The sequence below is a fragment of the Protopterus annectens genome, chromosome 17.part0 (genome assembly GCF_019279795.1).
Source record: "Protopterus annectens isolate FY-2018-M chromosome 17.part0, PAN1.0, whole genome shotgun sequence".
In the NCBI taxonomy this organism is placed as follows: Eukaryota; Metazoa; Chordata; order Ceratodontiformes; family Protopteridae; genus Protopterus; species Protopterus annectens.
In genome coordinates, this window is record NC_056751.1 from 498,878,016 (window position 1) to 498,895,502 (window position 17,487).

Below are 17,487 nucleotides of genomic sequence, written 5' to 3' on the forward strand. Positions count from 1 at the left end.
GAAAGGTGGGAAACAAGCACAAGTGCAGCTTTTAAACCAGAACGTTGAAAGAGATGGAAAAAAAAACATCCAAACGGTCAATAGCTACATTTTCTGGGCCAGGAATCACTCCTCTTGTGGTAGATAGGCTACCTAATGCTTACCAGTCCCACTGATAAGTTAGAAGGCTTTCCTCCAACACAGAAAGGCTTGGGGGGGCTCAGAAGCTTACAAAGAGTCCTGGATACAGCAAATCTGTACTTGGACTAGACTAGTAACAGGAAAGGCAGGAAACAAGCACAAACACAGGTTTTTAAATCAGAAGGTTGAAAGAGATGGAAAAGCTTCCCAAATGGCCAATAAACTATAATTTCTGGACCAGAAACCATTCCTCCTGTGGTAGATAGGTTATCTAGTGCTTACCACTCCCACTGATAAGCTAAAAGGCTTCTCTCCAACACAGAAGGGCTTGGGGGGCTCAGAAGCTTACCAACAGTCCTGGATACAGCAAATCTGTACCTGGATTACACTAGTTATAGGAAAGGTGGGGACCAAATGCAAAATGGGCTTTTAACCAGAAAATAGAAAGAGATGGAAAAACTGCCCAAACAGCCAATGAACTACAATTTCAGGGCCAAAACCCACTCTTTCCATGGTAGATATGCTACCTAGTGCTTACCACTCCCACTGATAAGCTAGAAGGCTTCCTTCCAACACAGAAAGGCTTGCAGGGCTCAGAAGCTTACCAACAGTCCTTGATACAGCAAGTCTGTATCTGGACTTAAATAGTTACAGGAAAGGCAGGAAATAAGGTTAGAATTTTTTTTTTGTTACAGAAAAGCAGCTAAAACAGCAGTAAATACAATTCAAATTGTAGTGCAGGCCAACACACCCGAGCGTGTAGCAACACTACGGAAAATACAGTTCAAATAAATGCAATTAAATTAACAAATGACTAAAAAACAAGTGCAGAAGGCAGTAAATTAGGAGGCTACTAACAAGCAGTAATAAATGCAGAGTAAGAGCGACTGAACAGATAGCATGCAGAAGAGCAACTAAGATAGTTACAGTAAGAGCAGATGAATAAGATATATATATATATATATATATATATATATATATATATATATATATATATTTATTTATTTTTTGAAGGAAGGAACAGAGCAGGCTTAAGAGGCTACAGGCTACAGGGGTTATCCTTCCCAAATGCTCTCTTTGTACACAGTAGGAGTGCCTGAAATCAGAATATGATCTCACTGCACTCAGTTGAGTGAGCAAATGAGATGGGCCCAGAAGGAGTATCCAAATACAAATCTACAAGAGGGGCTGGCAATTTCAAAGCCACCAACTAAGTGTAGAGAGACAGCCACAACTTCAGTTGAGTTAATATTCAGTGAAAAACACAAATAAATAAATTAAATGCAGTACTATATGCAAAACAGCAGATAAAAGTGTACTTAAATTCACTTATACGTACAGCTGATTTCAGGTAGATGTTAGCCGGCCAAAGCACAGATATTAAGCAGAGATAACTCAAAATGTACCACTTATATAAGGCAAGACAGGATGTCAGTGATGAGCTGAAACTACCCCACTGCTATCAATGGCTACACAGAAATTCTAAAAAGTACTCTGTAGAGAGACAGCCACAACTTCAGTTGAGTTAATATTCAGTGAAAAACACAAATAAATAAATTAAATACAGTACTATATGCAAAATAGCAGATAAAAGTGTACTTAAATTCACTTATATGTCCAGCTGATTTCAGGTAGATGTTAGCCGGCCAAAGCTCTGATATCAAGCAGAGATAACTCAAAATGTACCACTTATATAAGGCAAGACAGGATATCAGTGATGAGCTGAAACTACCCCCACTGCTATCAATGGCTACACAGAAATTCTAAAAAGTACTCTGTAGAGAGACAGCCACAACTTCAGTTGAGTTAATATTCAGTGAAAAACACAAATAAATAAATTAAATGCAGTACTATATGCAAAAGAGCAGATAAAAGTGTGCTTAAATTCACTTATACGTCCAGCTGATTTCAGGTAGATGTTAACTGACCAAAGCTCTGATATTAAGCCTTTGGTCTTATATACTGTGTCTAATGTTTCTTCAATTTACTTTATTACAATAAATTTAATTTATGCAAGTTTTATATCCTTCTTTGCTATGCATTTAATGACTGCAAATTCTGAATTTTTTAATACTGTGCTTAGCGTCAAAGTGCAGCAAAGATTTAAATTTTAGTTTGAACAGACACTTTTGTCATGCTTAACAATAAATATGTTTACTCATGTAAAAACAATGCCTACCCTTCAAAAATATTTAAGGATAAAAAAAAAATAAAAAAATTCAAACATGAGTAAGCATATTTATTGGTATTTATTATTTCATTTAAGTTTAGAAGTTATTTCAGTATGTGTTTCTTTAAGATGAACAAGTGTTTATTTAACTGGAATCAGTGTTTTATTATAAAAAGGCCTTTTCCTTAATGGTTTTAATGTTCTGATGAAGTCCCATACATCCTCAGGGACAAAAGTGCTTAATGTTCAATAGATTTCTTTAAGCTTTTAAGAAGTTTTATTTTGGTGAACAGTTAGTTTTTGGTATTTTGTTCAGCTGATCAGTCCACAAGTGGCTTTTCATTTTATTTATTAGGAATGGAAATCAAACTAGAAGTAGATAAAAATCAGGCAGCAACTGAATATGCCAAAAAACAAAAGAAAGAATATAAGGTGAAGAATCAGATGAGAAGGCAATAAATTTGAAAATGCATAAATATAGTTGCAAGTAGAGAAAACTCTTGGAACAAACTCATGTTGATTAGCATCGATTTCAGGAATGGTTAAGGAGTGATGAATTTAAATCAAAAGACGAAAGGTTAATATTGGTGGCCCAAGATACTGCACTACGTACACATTGGTTTACAAAGTCTACTGAACATGTGAAAGAAGCAGACACATGTAGGTTTCATAAAAAAAAAAAAAAAAAAAAAAATTGGAAACAATCGCACATCTTGTTGCTGGTTGGGATATACTAATGGAAGAAGGACTGTATACTGAGAGACATAATAATGTGGTAAGACTGTTGTACTCGGGATTGTGCAAACATTATACTATTGAAGGAGCTGAAAAGCTCTGGAAAAATGAGCCATACAGCATCATAGAAAATTATGAAGTTTATATGATGTGGGATCATCCATTAGTAACAATTTAAAAACATACATGTGAGAAAAAGACATATAGGAGTCCATGAAAATAAGACAGAAGTAGCACTGATCACTGAAATTGCCACACCCAGTGACTACAGTGTCTTGCGTACAGAGAGACACAAAGTATGAAGTACCAGGACTTGCAGGTAGAAATGAGGTCAGTGTGGAAGAAGGATACCAATATAGTTGCAGTAGTAGTAGAAGCAATGGGTCTTATAAAAAAGAATTTACAGTCATACTTAGAAAAAACAGAATCACCACTCCAAGCAGCCAAGAACCAGACTCAGTAGTATCAAATAAAACTGTTTAATTCCACAACAAGAAAGACTCAGTAGTAACACAGTTAGTCAAGTGCTTTTGTCATTCAAGACTTCTTCAGAACTGTGTAATATATCACTGACACACCTTAAATACGCAACCCCCCCACTTAACACACTAATTAAACTTTAAAAACATACACCCTAAAAAATCATGTTAAACAGCAATACATAATACATAAATAAAATTTTGAACTAGTACAAACTGTTTGACAAGTATGGTATGTAACAACACCAATACTATAACTTAGTAGCCCTATGTTTCAACTCTGGTTTGATACAAATGTGGTCATTAATACTAGGGGCTACAGTGGCATTCAAACAAATTTGCCATTGCATTTCAGCCCTATCCAATCTGTTAATCCAATCATCCCTTCTAATGTCCATACCTACCACCTCCAAAATACCAAAATGGAAAAAGTGGTCAGGATTGAGGTTAATATGCCTGAATAGTGCGTTATTGTCGTCCCTTTTCCTAATACTATATAGGTGTTCATAAATTCTTCTCTGAAACCTCCTTTACATTCTACCTATATAGAAATCGTGACAACCCTGGCATACAGCAATATAGACTACACCGTTGGTGTTACAAGTTCCTGTGGCCAAACTAACTTCAAAGTTGTTGGAACCTAAGCAAACAGTAAGGCATGAGATAATGTATTTACAATACTCGCATGCCCCACACTTGGTAGTTCCCTTAATATTCTTGTTCTCACTCTAAATAGGATGTTCTAAAAGGTTTTTCAAATTCCTGTTGGTTCTATAGCAGAAAATGGGTACCTCGCCTAAAACAGCCATCATTTCTTGGTTCACTTTGAATAAAATCCAAATTTTCTTTATACTCTCTCTGAGGTTGGAAGTGTCCCCAAAAGTCAGAACCATAGAATAAGAGAAGTCATTATTTTGTTGGTGAGTGACTTCAATTCCTTATTCTGGCTAACCCCAAGTAGAGGTTTGAACCTATTATCCCATTCACTTGTGACTTGCTCACTAATGGAAACCAAAGAATCTGATGGGTACACCCTGGCTACAAACATTTTGATCAGTTTGTCCATTTCCATCTTAACTGAGTCAACGTCAGAGCACATTCTGACTATACGCACCATCTGACCTTTCACTATATTCCTTTTCACAAAGTGACAAAAAACCCTAATGAGTAGGAAATACTGTTTTGGCAGGAGATTATAAGTCTGTATGGGGGATCATAAATATTTTTATGGGTCTTCGGAATACCGAAGGCCACCGGAATTGTTGGATGTTCATTATACAAAAAATGGTAGGTTTCTTCATTAATAACTTCCAGAAGTAGAGAGTCTTCCAGTGTCATTTTAATTATCCTGTAAGCAATGCTTATTTTGTTTCTAGAAACACACTGGTATTTATTCTCATCCTGTAACATACCAAATATTTTGTTATTATAATCATCAGTGTTAACAATAGTCATCCCCCACCTTTGTCCGGTTTCATAAGTCTCAAACTAGACTTACTTCTTAGTTCTTCTAACTGTTCTTTTTCTTTTCTAGTAAAGTTAAACTGTTTATATTTGTGTTGTTTCAACATTTGATATATCTCCTGGGAGCATATCTTGTCAAATGTCCCTATAAGGGGGTGTAGAGGTGGGTTATAACAGCTCTTCTTTTTAAATTTTTTTTTTCTTTTCATTATATGAAGGGTTGTCCCTAAACAGATATTTCAAGTTCATTGTTCTAGTGAAAATTTTAAATTCAGTTAAAGCAGTACAAACATCCTCCTTTCTAGATGGTACAAATTTTATTCCCTTCATTAAAAGCGAAAAAAGGTCCTTACTTATTTCAACACCTGCATAGCTGGAAATATGAAACCCTCGATATGTGTGTAGGACTCCCCCGAATATAGTAATCTCATCTGCTTCACTCACTGTTGTATTATCACAAGTAGGAATATCTAGTGGTAACTGTTCTTTCTCCATTGTTTCTGATTCCTGTAAGTGTTCACCCATCCCTCTTCCTGTTGTCCTAAAAAACATTGTTATCATTCCTAAAATAGTTTTTATTTTGAAGTCTTTCAGACCTCCTTAGAGGGGGGGATATTCTTGGTCATATGTACTATCCCTACCACCTTCCCTTTGAGTAGAGTCTGGCCTAGTGTTATAATTGTTAACCCTCTGGTGGCCTACACTGTCGTCCCCCACTTCAGTGTAAGCTCTGGGCAAAGGGGAAGCTAAATTATTAGTATATTCAAATTTGTCCCTCAACAACTTCCTCTTTTTCCTTTCTATGTTATTCCCCAACATCATGTTCAACCTTGTCAAACACTCTATTATATTTGCCCAAAAAATTATTAAAATTAACATCATTCAAAATAATTTAATTCTTATTATCAATTTCAGCTAGTAAGTCATGAATGTTTTTATTGTTGGCCCTAACAATAAATTCCATTAGTTCAATACAATGGCGATCAAACATTTGTAGCAGTTCTTCACACTCAGTCTGTCCCTTTTTTACTCCATTGGGAAATCTAAAGACACGCAGTCCATTAGGGACCCCGCAGTTAGACACACACTCAGTTAAATAAGCATTGTCACACTGAAGGTTCCGAACTTTAGTTAACTTCTGTTCAAGTCTGACTAAATTTGCTTCAATAGTATCATTTTCATTAGTACTACTCGTTTTAAATAACCTAAAATAATTTTTAATCCATTCCTTAAAATGATCGTTTGTCTGTGGAAGTCCATGAGTTCCATGTAAGAACAAGAATATTAAGGGAACTACCAAGTGTGGGGCATGCGAGTATTGTAAATACATTATCTCATGCCCTACTGTTTGCTTAGGTTCCAATGACTTTGAAGTTAGGTTGGCCACAGGAACTTGTAACACCAACGGTGTAGTCTATATTGCTGTATGCCAGGGTTGTCACAATTTCTATATAGGTAAAACAGAAAGGAGGTTTCAGAGAAGAATTTATGAACACCTAAATAGTATCAGGAAAAGGGATGAAAATAATGCACTATTCAGGCATATTAACCTCAATCCTGACCACTTTTTCCATTTTGGTATTTTGGAGGTGGTAGCTATGGACATTAGAGAGGGTGATTGGACCAACAAATTGGATATGGCTGAAATGCGATGGCAAACTCGTTTGAATGCCACTGTAGCCACTGATATTAATGACCGCATTTGTATCAAGCCACAGTTGAAACATAGGGCTACTAAGTTATAGTATTGGTGTTATTATATACCATACTTGTCAAACACTTTGTACTAGTTCAAAATGTTATTTATGTATTATGTATTGCTGTTTTAGAATTTTTTTTTTTGGGTGTATGTTTTTAAAGTTTAATTAGTGTGTTAAGTGTGAGGGGGGACTGCTTATTTAAGGTGAGTTCTGAAGAAGTCTTGGACGATGAAAGCACTTGAATGACTGTGTTACTACTGAGTCTTTCTTGTTGTGGAATTAAACATTTTTATTTGATAATACTGAGTCTGGTTCTTGGCTACTTGCAGTGGTGATCCTGGATTTTCTTGGTGCATTTTTCCACTCCGTACACCATTCTGTTGTTCTACAGTCATACTTAGATATGTTACCGATATATATAACTTCATATGGAATACAGGAGTCATTATTACTGGGCACATTGCAGGTGCTGCAAAGAGTACTTTTGGCTAAAATCAAAGACTGAAACAATACTAATTTCATGATCTTTAGTCATACTTTGATATAGGAATGTGGTCCATTCCCATCATGGTATTAAAAACCCAAAATACTTGGATAAATTAAAAGGGATCTAAACTTTGTTTTAGAGATATTAACTTACAGATGTTTGAACCTGTAGATTACTGCCTTGAAACTTCTGTCTTGGTAGACTTTATTACCATCTGTTCTTACTTCAATTACAATGATTTTACAGTTGCTGACCATAGTATATAAGGAAGTCATATTCAGTTTTCAACAAGGAAACGATATCTTTATAAATAAAGCAGATTTTATGGTAATACACATCAAAGTATTTGACTTAAAAGTGTTTATCCCAAACAAAAACAATGAAGGGAAAATAGAGTGGGGCATGTCTGTATGTTATATCAAACTATTCATCTATCTGTCTGTCTATATGTATACATTGCGTGGTTATCCACAGGTGTCCGAGATATTATGCAGAGATGTCAAAAAAAATTACATATGCATATATATGGATGTAATTCAAAATATTGAAGTACAAATACATTGAATGAAAAGAAAACATCAATACAAAATGACTGATGCACCAAATAACAAAACAGAGCTCATGTTTTTTGCAAGTTAGAACACCCCCTGCATCCACAACACCCTCTGCTTATTATATATATCAACAGTGAGATTGGTCTACAGTGAGGAAAGGGCACATTCCCTGATCCCCACTCTTAGTGATGTCACACAAAACTAATGCCAGCAGAAGAGATCAAATATGTTTCAGTTGCTTCTGTTGGCTTCAAAAATGTCATATATCTATATAGATATAGACAGTGATATACATACAGAGAGCTCTTAATACCTTTTTGTTTCCTTCACAAAGTCATTAAGTGTAAACAGTCATCCAGTAACAAAATAAACCTTTTCTAAACAGTTATTTTCTATTACAAGAAGTAGAGCAAAACACTGTCTGGGAGATTGAGCTTCACTCTGTCAGTACAGAAGCAACAAATATAGTCTTTTTCAAAAATGTCTCTGCCCAGAGTATGTGTACGGCTCCTGTTATCTTTTCAAAGCAGTTCAAGTTGGATCCTAATCCAGTAAAACAACATGCTTTACTGTTGCAGTGTCTGGAGGGAATGTAAAAAAATCATCCTTGCAGGATGTGTAGGCTCTGGTACTTTGTACTTTTTCTCTCTTTCATATTAATGACCAGTCATACAATAAATTCTGCAGCAATTTTTTTTATGTTGTATAAACTACAGCTGTATATATATGTATATAGTACCTATGTTCTTTACATTAGATACACCATCTATTAAAAAGTTGATACAACGACACTGGGGTACACTCCTCCTGGATGATGATATTAAAGGTATAGTTGGAGAGAACCCAAGGTTCTTTTTTAAGAACAGAAAAAATATAAAACAGTTGTTATGCCATGGGTCTTTTTATTTGAATGAAGCCAATGGAGAGAATGAAAGTCTAGTAATAGGTACGACCCCTTGTAGGAGATGCAAACAGTGTGTGTTCATAGATGAAAGGACTAGTTTTTTGCACCCTTCTCTACATCGGGATTTTTTACTTAAAGCAGTTGCCAATTGTCAAATGGAGTCTATTATTTATCTTGCCAGGTGTGTATTATGCCAGGCATTTTATATAGGCAAGACTACTAGGAGACTGCGTGAGAGAATTCGTGAGCATGTATATCATATCCATGTTGGTTCTGAAGTTAACACCTTGGCCAAACACAATATGACTGCAGGACCTCTACACATGTTTAAATTCTCAGTTTTGCAGGTACTTAATGCCAGTATGAGGGGGGGGGGGGGTGATTTTAATCATTTCATAGAGGAATGTGAACTTAAGTGGATAGTGAGATGTAGGGCTGATAAGCCACCGGGCTTGAATGATAAGGTACACCTGAAGCCGGTTCTCAGGAACAGAAGGCTTAAAGTCCTGAAACACTGATGTTTTATGGTTCTATGTATTTATATTTCTGTTTTGTGTGGTTTTATATTTCATGCATTTTATACTATACACGATGGCACGATTTGCAATTATATTTTCATGATTTTTGTTTCTGGGATGTAGTGATTATAGCGATCGCCTCTGGAAGGTATACGCAATGTATTTAGTTAAGGCTTTTGTGCTTGTTTTATGAATTTTAGAGTTTTTTTTTTATGTTGAAGTTCTCTATACATATTTTATATATGTTGAATATTTATTCATTTGAATTGTATATATTTTTTATTTACATTTTGAATTTGATATGTGATGATGTCACTATTGATGCAAAGCAATCGTTTGACTTTTAGCAGTATTTAAATATTAGCGTTTTTTGGGCTATGTAAAGCTTAAAGAAGCCAGTATGGTGAAAGCGCTTGCTGTCGAATAAACTCATTCATTTATTACGTTCGTGCACTACGATTATTTAATGTTTCTGTGTACTGCCTTTGATGAAGTTTGATTCAGTCGTGGATTGCCCTGTGAATGTTGTATACGTTTTGCGTATTTTTTGTTTTATTTATTCTACCGTTCACAGGAGCATTTACTATCTGGTTGTGCCTTTTTGTTTTTACAGCTGTATATTGACTATCATAACAACTGGTTTCTGGTTTCTGAATAATATAATCAGTGCTGCAGGAGTGGATCATGTCCTCCTGTAGTCTACAGCCGAGTACAGTCAGATTATTATTATTATAATGCATGGAAATTAGATGGATTTGGTGTTTTTATACTTTTATTATTCTTTATTCACACTTTTTTGACTGAGCTAATCTTACAGGGCCAAAGGCCTGTTTTCAGGGGAAAGCCAAGGCGGTATTCAAACTTACTAGGGGAAATATGGCCATTTCCTCTACTTTTTTCATAAGTGCTATGGGATCTTTTATAACTACCTGAGCTACCACAAACTCAGGCAGATGGGGCTTCAGTTTAATGTCTCATTAGAAAGATGGCACTTTACACACAATTTGCAGTCCTATATATTTTAATTACTGTATGCTTTTATATGCATATTTTATTTTTCTTGGCTTGATACTTGGCAGTGAAGTGGTGCAGAGGTTAGTGCTGTTGCCTCACAGCAAGAGGTTCTCAGGGTTTGATTCTTATCTGGGGTGTCTTCTGTGTGGAGTCTGCTTGTCCTCCCTGTGTTCACATGGGTTTTCTACGGGTGCTCTGGTTTCCTACCACATTCCAAAGGCATGTATCTGAAGAGTTTCTCTCCAGGCCGCCACTGAAAATGGGCTCTGTCCCAGTTGGACTTTGCTGGTAAACAAATGTTAAAAAAATAAATAAATATAATCATTAAGCCTGTCACAAGGGTATTTGTTATTGCATTTTTCTTGCCCTTGTGCAACAAAACAGAACAAATGAAGAGTGGTCCTTTATAGATGTGATACACCTCTACTTCGCACAATGTGAAAATGGAGTTATGCACACTAGGACTTATATATATGATTGACGTACTCATGATCAATGACTGCCCTCAGCAGACTTCAATATCTAAGACTTCATATCATGTGTTCTAAGAAATATCATTACAGCATGGAGGATTTTTTTAGATAATTTTGGAGGGAACATCAAGAAGTACACACATTTCCAATTTTCTTATAGGGATAACAGCTGTCCTCTTCTTTATTTTTATGGTTGTTGAACTCATCCAGGAAGATATAAGGATGGGTAATATTTCTAATAAGACAGAAAAAAGAGATTTGTACTGAATTTTAAAATTGTAGGCTAATAAGTATAAGAAATCAAATGGGAAGGTTTCCTTAAGACCAGTCCTTAAAGGGAAAGGGATGCTTAGGTTATTTAACTGAACATCAATTAATTGACAGAACAGGTGACTGAACAGCTGACATGAAAGGAGGCTGTTCTTTGGGAAATTTGATGGTATGAGGTGTATTTACCTGTGAACTTGTACAAATATTTCACATTGTCTGAAGAAGCTGACAGTGTTCAGTGAAAGCACTTACAAGTTTTGAGTTTTGCAATTATGTTTGGATTGTACTGTGGTTTTATCTGCCTGCAATTAAATGTTTGCTGAGTTACAGTTATTTATATATCTATGTATATGTCTATATCTATGTATGTGTGTGTGTGTGTGTGTGTGTGTGTGTATATATATATATATATATATATATATGTTTATATATATATATATATGTGTGTGTGTGTGTGTGTGTGTGTGTGTATATATATATATATATATATATATATATATATATATATATATATATATATATATATATATATATATATATTTATATTTATATTTATGGGTCTACTTAGACCCATCGAAATTACGAGAGCAGTTTTTCACGAAAGTACAAAAAATTTCACCAAAAAAATAAAATAAAAAAACACAACACTAACCATATATTTGCAGGGGGGCTGCACCCCACACACTCCCGCTACTTTTATACTCTCACTCTGAGATTGCACCACATTGGAGAATAGGGAATATTCCCTTATCCCCGCTGTACCATGATCTAAGCAACAGCCCCTTTGCTTTTCGGCAAAAATGTACTTTCGCAAAGTTTAAAACGTCATAAAACATAATTTCGTTGGGTCAAGGTAGACCCATACATATATATATATATATATGTGTGTGTGTGTGTGTGTGTGTGTGTCTGTGCATGCATGCATATATATATATATATATATATATATATATATATATATATATATATATATATATATAGAGCACCCTCTGCAAAAATCTTTGAGATCAGGTCCTACACTAATCAATAAAATCTGCCTGTACTGATAAGTAAATGACAGTGGCAGAATAAAAAATAGTTTCTGCCTCCTAACCATTCTAGTAATGTGTTCCTAATTTCCTGGGATGAACTTCAAAACTTGCTAGAATAACAGGATTTGGATTTGCATGTATTTTCTGAAGGATAGAAATTCAAACTATGATGCATGCATTACTTATTGACTTCAGTCCTTAGTCATTTGCCCAAAAAACACAGACATTATGAGAACAAATCAAAAATATAAAGCAATAATCTGGATGTTTTGTGAAAATATGGACAGTGAAGAGGCATGAAAGGTAAGTGCAAATGTGATATATAGCATTACCATGCCTGTCTGACAGCATCTGTTAAGTGTTTTTTGGCTTTGAAAGCTGGCAGGACACCATGTTTTCTTTCCTCTTAACTAGTAGTACATGGAGCAGGTAAAGCTCCATGTACTACAAACATTATGATCTTCTCATCAATCATAACCTTAAATTATGTTTTCTTGATATAGATGTCAAGATTCACCTCTCAAGCTTTGTTTTCAAGGACAATTTCTTGGCATCTATGTCTTGAACACATAATAAATAGATTATGATTGACAGGCCAATCAAAATCATCCGTATTATATGTTTAAGTGATGGGAATTATATAGACTAGGAAAACACACACAATGCAATAAAATATATATTGTGTAATACTTCATCTGTTTTACCATTTTGTAATACAATAGATCTCTAATTTTGTTCAGAACTATGGCAATGTTGAAATCAGTCTGATTTCATTGGAAAAATAATTAAATTATTTATAGATGCAGTTGGCAAACATAAAATCATTGTGTCAATTTTTGACTTGCACACTTGGAATATAATGATGGTCAATTGTAGTGTAAAGGCTGGGCTGGATCAGATTGGGATTCTGGGTAACAAAGTAGATTTTGACATGCAGAGTAGTTTTAACACATAAGTAATTTGGATCACAAAGCAGACTGCTGAGCTTTAGCCATGCAAGTTTTAATCCCTGATATGTCAGCTTTACTGTTCTTAGGGTTGCTAACCAGCATGCTTATTAGAATTTAACCAGTCTAGAGTCAGGTAATCATACTTCAATGTTGGAAAATGGAATACTTGGCATACAAATTAAGGTAGCTGTCCCACAAACTTAGGGTGGTATCATTCATAAAAATTTAAAACGAGGGAGACACCAGACATGACAAACTATGTTAGGGCAAATGATAGATAAGCCCATAGACATTAACCAACTCAGGAGAAGGTTGATGATTTACTGTATCAACTACTTATGATGCAGAGATCATTACTTCTAAGTTAGGATTCTAACATATGTATTCTGTCATGATAATGGGGTATTGCTTGCATCAAACCTTTTTAGAAGTGATGCTGAAAATGGTCTAGATTTGTAAGCCAAGAGAGTGGATAAGTTGGGAACTTATGGATCCTTCCATACTTGTAGAGAGAAGACATAACAGTGCAATGCTATGCACTTAAGTTCATGGATTAGCTCAAATATTTGTAGTGATGTCAAAGATAACTTCATCCCAAAGTCTAAAAAAGTGGTTTTCCAAGATATAAATGCTGATTAATAGACATAAATGTATCTGTAGTAGCTATTTTTCATTGCAGAAATTAACAGAATGGTGTCTGATGCCAGTGTACATGGTTTTATTTGACCATGAAAGATAATGAGACCAACATCTTTTATACAATTTCTGTGGCTAATGAATGACTGATAATAAAATAATGAATTACTTTATTGGCTACACTAGGAAATCTGTAGGTGGTGAGTATTAGTGTCTATTTCTATTTTTAATACCTTGAGCACAGATTCACAATTCATGGAATGCTACTTTGTGGAAAGCTATATTAGAGTCTGCCTTTACTAAATGGTGTCCTACATAGTTCACACACAATGTGATGTCCTATAAATGCCTCTCTAGTAGTCTGCATAACTTTAAAGCTCCCATGTATGCTGTAATGAGCCATTGTCCATTTTGGCAATATTTGTATGTGAAAGACCAGAGATCTGCTGTGCCCACAGTATAAGAACAGAAGATAAGGGAATCATTTGTCATGCCAAGAATCTGAGATGAGCTTGTAACAGGGTTTAGTATCCCAAAATTCAGTATAAGTGGCAAAGAAAGGTTTTAATTAAAAGGCTACAGTTCCAAGGTGAAGCATAGGCTTTCTTACAGTGCAATAATCCTCGAAAGGAGATGTGAAGGCCTCTTTGTCTCAATGGCAATAGTTTTATATCCTATACAAGGACTGTTTTATTAGCATCGGATGTCTAAATAAAAGTTAAATTAGGATTTAAGTAGCCGTTTCTATTGGCTGCTAAGCACTCCATACAATAAAGATGTGTCTAGGGAGTTCAGATGTGGATACAAAGGGAAAAGTAGTAGAAAATACAAACATTTAAGGAAATACTCACTGCAAGTTTTGCTTCAAAAGATTTCTAGACAACAAACATATCAGTAATTCAATATTAATAACAGACATATGTCTCAAATGTTTACTCACCTACATCAGAATCTCTGTGGTTCTTTATGAGTTCTCCCATTTCAAAATTTCCTGCAATAATTGCCACCTATTAGGAAAGAGAAAAGTAGGAGGAAATGATTCTCTATAAGAAGACAATAAATGGAAGATTTCAATGTTGGACAAAAGCCATTATTCTTAATAAATTATTTCATTTAACAAACACAAATGCTTCACTTTTTACATTTCATTATTTAAATGAGTTGGAAAAGCTAATATATTTATAGAGAACAACAATGCAATTTCAGGAAGAAATGTTAGCAAACTAGAAAATCTACATATACTGAAATATCACATAAATCCATTTTTTTAAACTGTTGTAAACAGTCAAGATGACCTAATTTGCATCACCTATTTTTTTCTGTAACTTTACAATTCATTTACATTTCAAAAACATGTTCTACAGCTTCTTCTTACTCAAAATTATTACATATGCTTTCATTTCGTTTTTAAATGCATATTAGCTTTTAATGGCAATTTCTTTATAACGTCTCCATAGAAAATCATGACATTCAGCAATATTTTACATCTCTCATTTCTACCTTTTACTTTAATTTCTACTAATTCTTTCCATGGATATATATAGAAACATCCCCCATTATATTTTTCCTACCATTTTTATGTCTTTTAACAACTCCTTTATATTTATTTTCCATGTTATAATTTTTTTTGGTAAACCATTATCTCTTCATTTTCCACTCTCTTTCTCTTTTGTACCTTTTCACCATATCACACCCTTTATTTTATCTACATTTTAATAATTTAGTTATTAAATTCTCATTATTATCTCTTTTCCACTTGAGAGCTTCATATCAATGTAAAGATGCACATATACAACAAGGTTAATTAACCCCAGGCTGTCTTCTAATGTTCCTCCATACAAAATTCCTCTCTTTACAGGGTTCCTCTAGATCCCCATATAAAACAAAATGTAATATTTATTACTTAATTCTCATATATTACTGATATATTAAATATGCCAGCATTAAATAAGCCAATTTTCCTAGAACCACTGAATGCAACAAATACACTTTTTTTCTTAAATTACAATCTAAATGTCTCCTGTCATTAAGTTCCTGTTCACTATATCATAATCTAATATTTGCAGAATTAAATTCTTTCTTTCACCACTAAGTAAGCAAACATTTTTCTACATATTTTTTCCTGCCATTTAATATCCAGGACAATCTACCCTTTCTTACTAATCTAATATCTTAACTGTTCTCCTGTACAAAACTGCAATTCCAGAACAATGTTCATTTCATAAATTTCATATTATGTGCCCATTCCATAAGTTTTCTGTACATAATATTTTTTTATTTTCTTATAAACCTTCTATATTTTAATGCAATTAAGTCTATATTACAATTTTTTTACCATTCTATCATTCCTATTCTCCTTGTTATATTTATAAGCCTAGCCATATTTATTGATAATACTTTTAAGTTATTCATTCTTTTAATTTGTCAAGTATTATTTTTCCATTCCCTTTCTCCTTTCTATCCATTCATTTTCTTTCTATCATTTGCATTTATATGTTTACACTTTCCTTTTTTATCTTTAAATCGTTTACCTATATAAATTTTCTTTTTACCCAAAGTCCAATTTATATCTTGTTCATCACTAAATTCTGAATGTTCTTCTACATTTCTTTCGGGATCTCTCTCATGAACTTTTCTCTTTTGTCATTTTTATTTCTTCTTTTTGTTGCATCTTATCCCTGTTTTCCTGCCTCTTTTCTTTCCTCAATTTTTTTCATCTTTTAATACTATAAATCTATTGCTAAATGCCCTTTCTGTTTACATTTGTAACATTCCAACTCAATTTTTGTGTCTCATGTCTCTTCTTTCCACAAACATAACACCTTCTTTTTTCACAATTATTCACAAAACACTTTTTTTCCACATAAAAATCATGTTCTTATGTGTCCCAGTTCTTTAGGAAATGTTGGTTCCTTCAACATTTACAACTCTTGGTACAAGTAAAATCTTATAATTTTCCATTTTCAAAATGACATTGCTGCTCCATCCCAGTCCATAAACCCCTGTCATCATAATTATTAACAATGCCCCACACTTCTTTACAAATGTATTTCAAATGTCTTTTTAAAATCTCTCTTTCCATCTCAGTTCAAAATTGTATATGTATTTTTTTCTTAATCTCTCTAAATGCAGTCTTTATAACATAGTCATTCCATGGATTTTCATTTTTCTGTTTTTCAGATTCACTAAAGTTTTCCTTACCTTGTAAAGTCTCAAAAATAATGCCTCAAAAAGTTTATCTGTTTGTAAAAATAAATGCCCATACCTCTTGAATTGTAATGACCAGAGGTAAAACAACATTGTTTAATACCTTGCACCTGCTCAGTGCTACTACACATTTACTTTGCAGCCTCACCACCAATTTCCTTCTGTTTAAACTCTCCAGTTAATCTATCCTCTCTTTCAATTTACTGTTCACTGCCTCAACATAAGTTTTCTTTATATTTTTCTTTATCTCCTTCTACAACTTCCACTGTCTAGTCTTCCCATATTTTCTCCCATACACCCCCATGATACTTCAATGACATTCTTGGGTTCACTTTGGTTTATCATTATCATAATGCCCATAGTCTAAAATATTCATATGTTAGTCTTCAACATTTTTAAAACCTTTCAATATGTTATTTTTACATATTTTTTCTATAGATTTTTACTCTAGTACAACTTAAAACAACATGTTATGTTGTTTCAGTTTCCTATAATAATTACACACCCTCTCTTTTAAATGGCATATTAGTTTTAATCTCTACAAAAGTCATTACATTCATGAGGGAAAGTTTACTTATCACTACCTCTACAAGTACATCCATACTGTTTACTTTCTATGGGCCAACTATGGCCATTCAATGTATTTTTTTACGATGATGTGCCTTCATAAGAAAAGCCGGGTTTGAAGGTTTGCGTCCAGTGAATGGCTATTTGATGAATGTGCCACTTGATGGCCAAACATAGATCCATATTTTCATTCCCACACTTAAATATC

The 17,487-nt window shown here is 34.0% G+C and overlaps 1 protein-coding gene across 1 annotated transcript in view; it reads right to left on the reverse strand.

The window, feature by feature from the left end:
• The window catches only part of SHANK1 (SH3 and multiple ankyrin repeat domains 1), a 3,668,399-nt gene that overhangs the window by 2,232,680 nt on the left and 1,418,232 nt on the right, over window positions 1-17,487 (reverse strand). Inside the window, exon 9 of the mRNA XM_044059396.1 lies at window positions 14,446-14,512. Coding sequence (XP_043915331.1) covers window positions 14,446-14,512 — 67 coding nt within the window. The remainder of the gene's footprint in view (window positions 1-14,445; window positions 14,513-17,487) is intronic.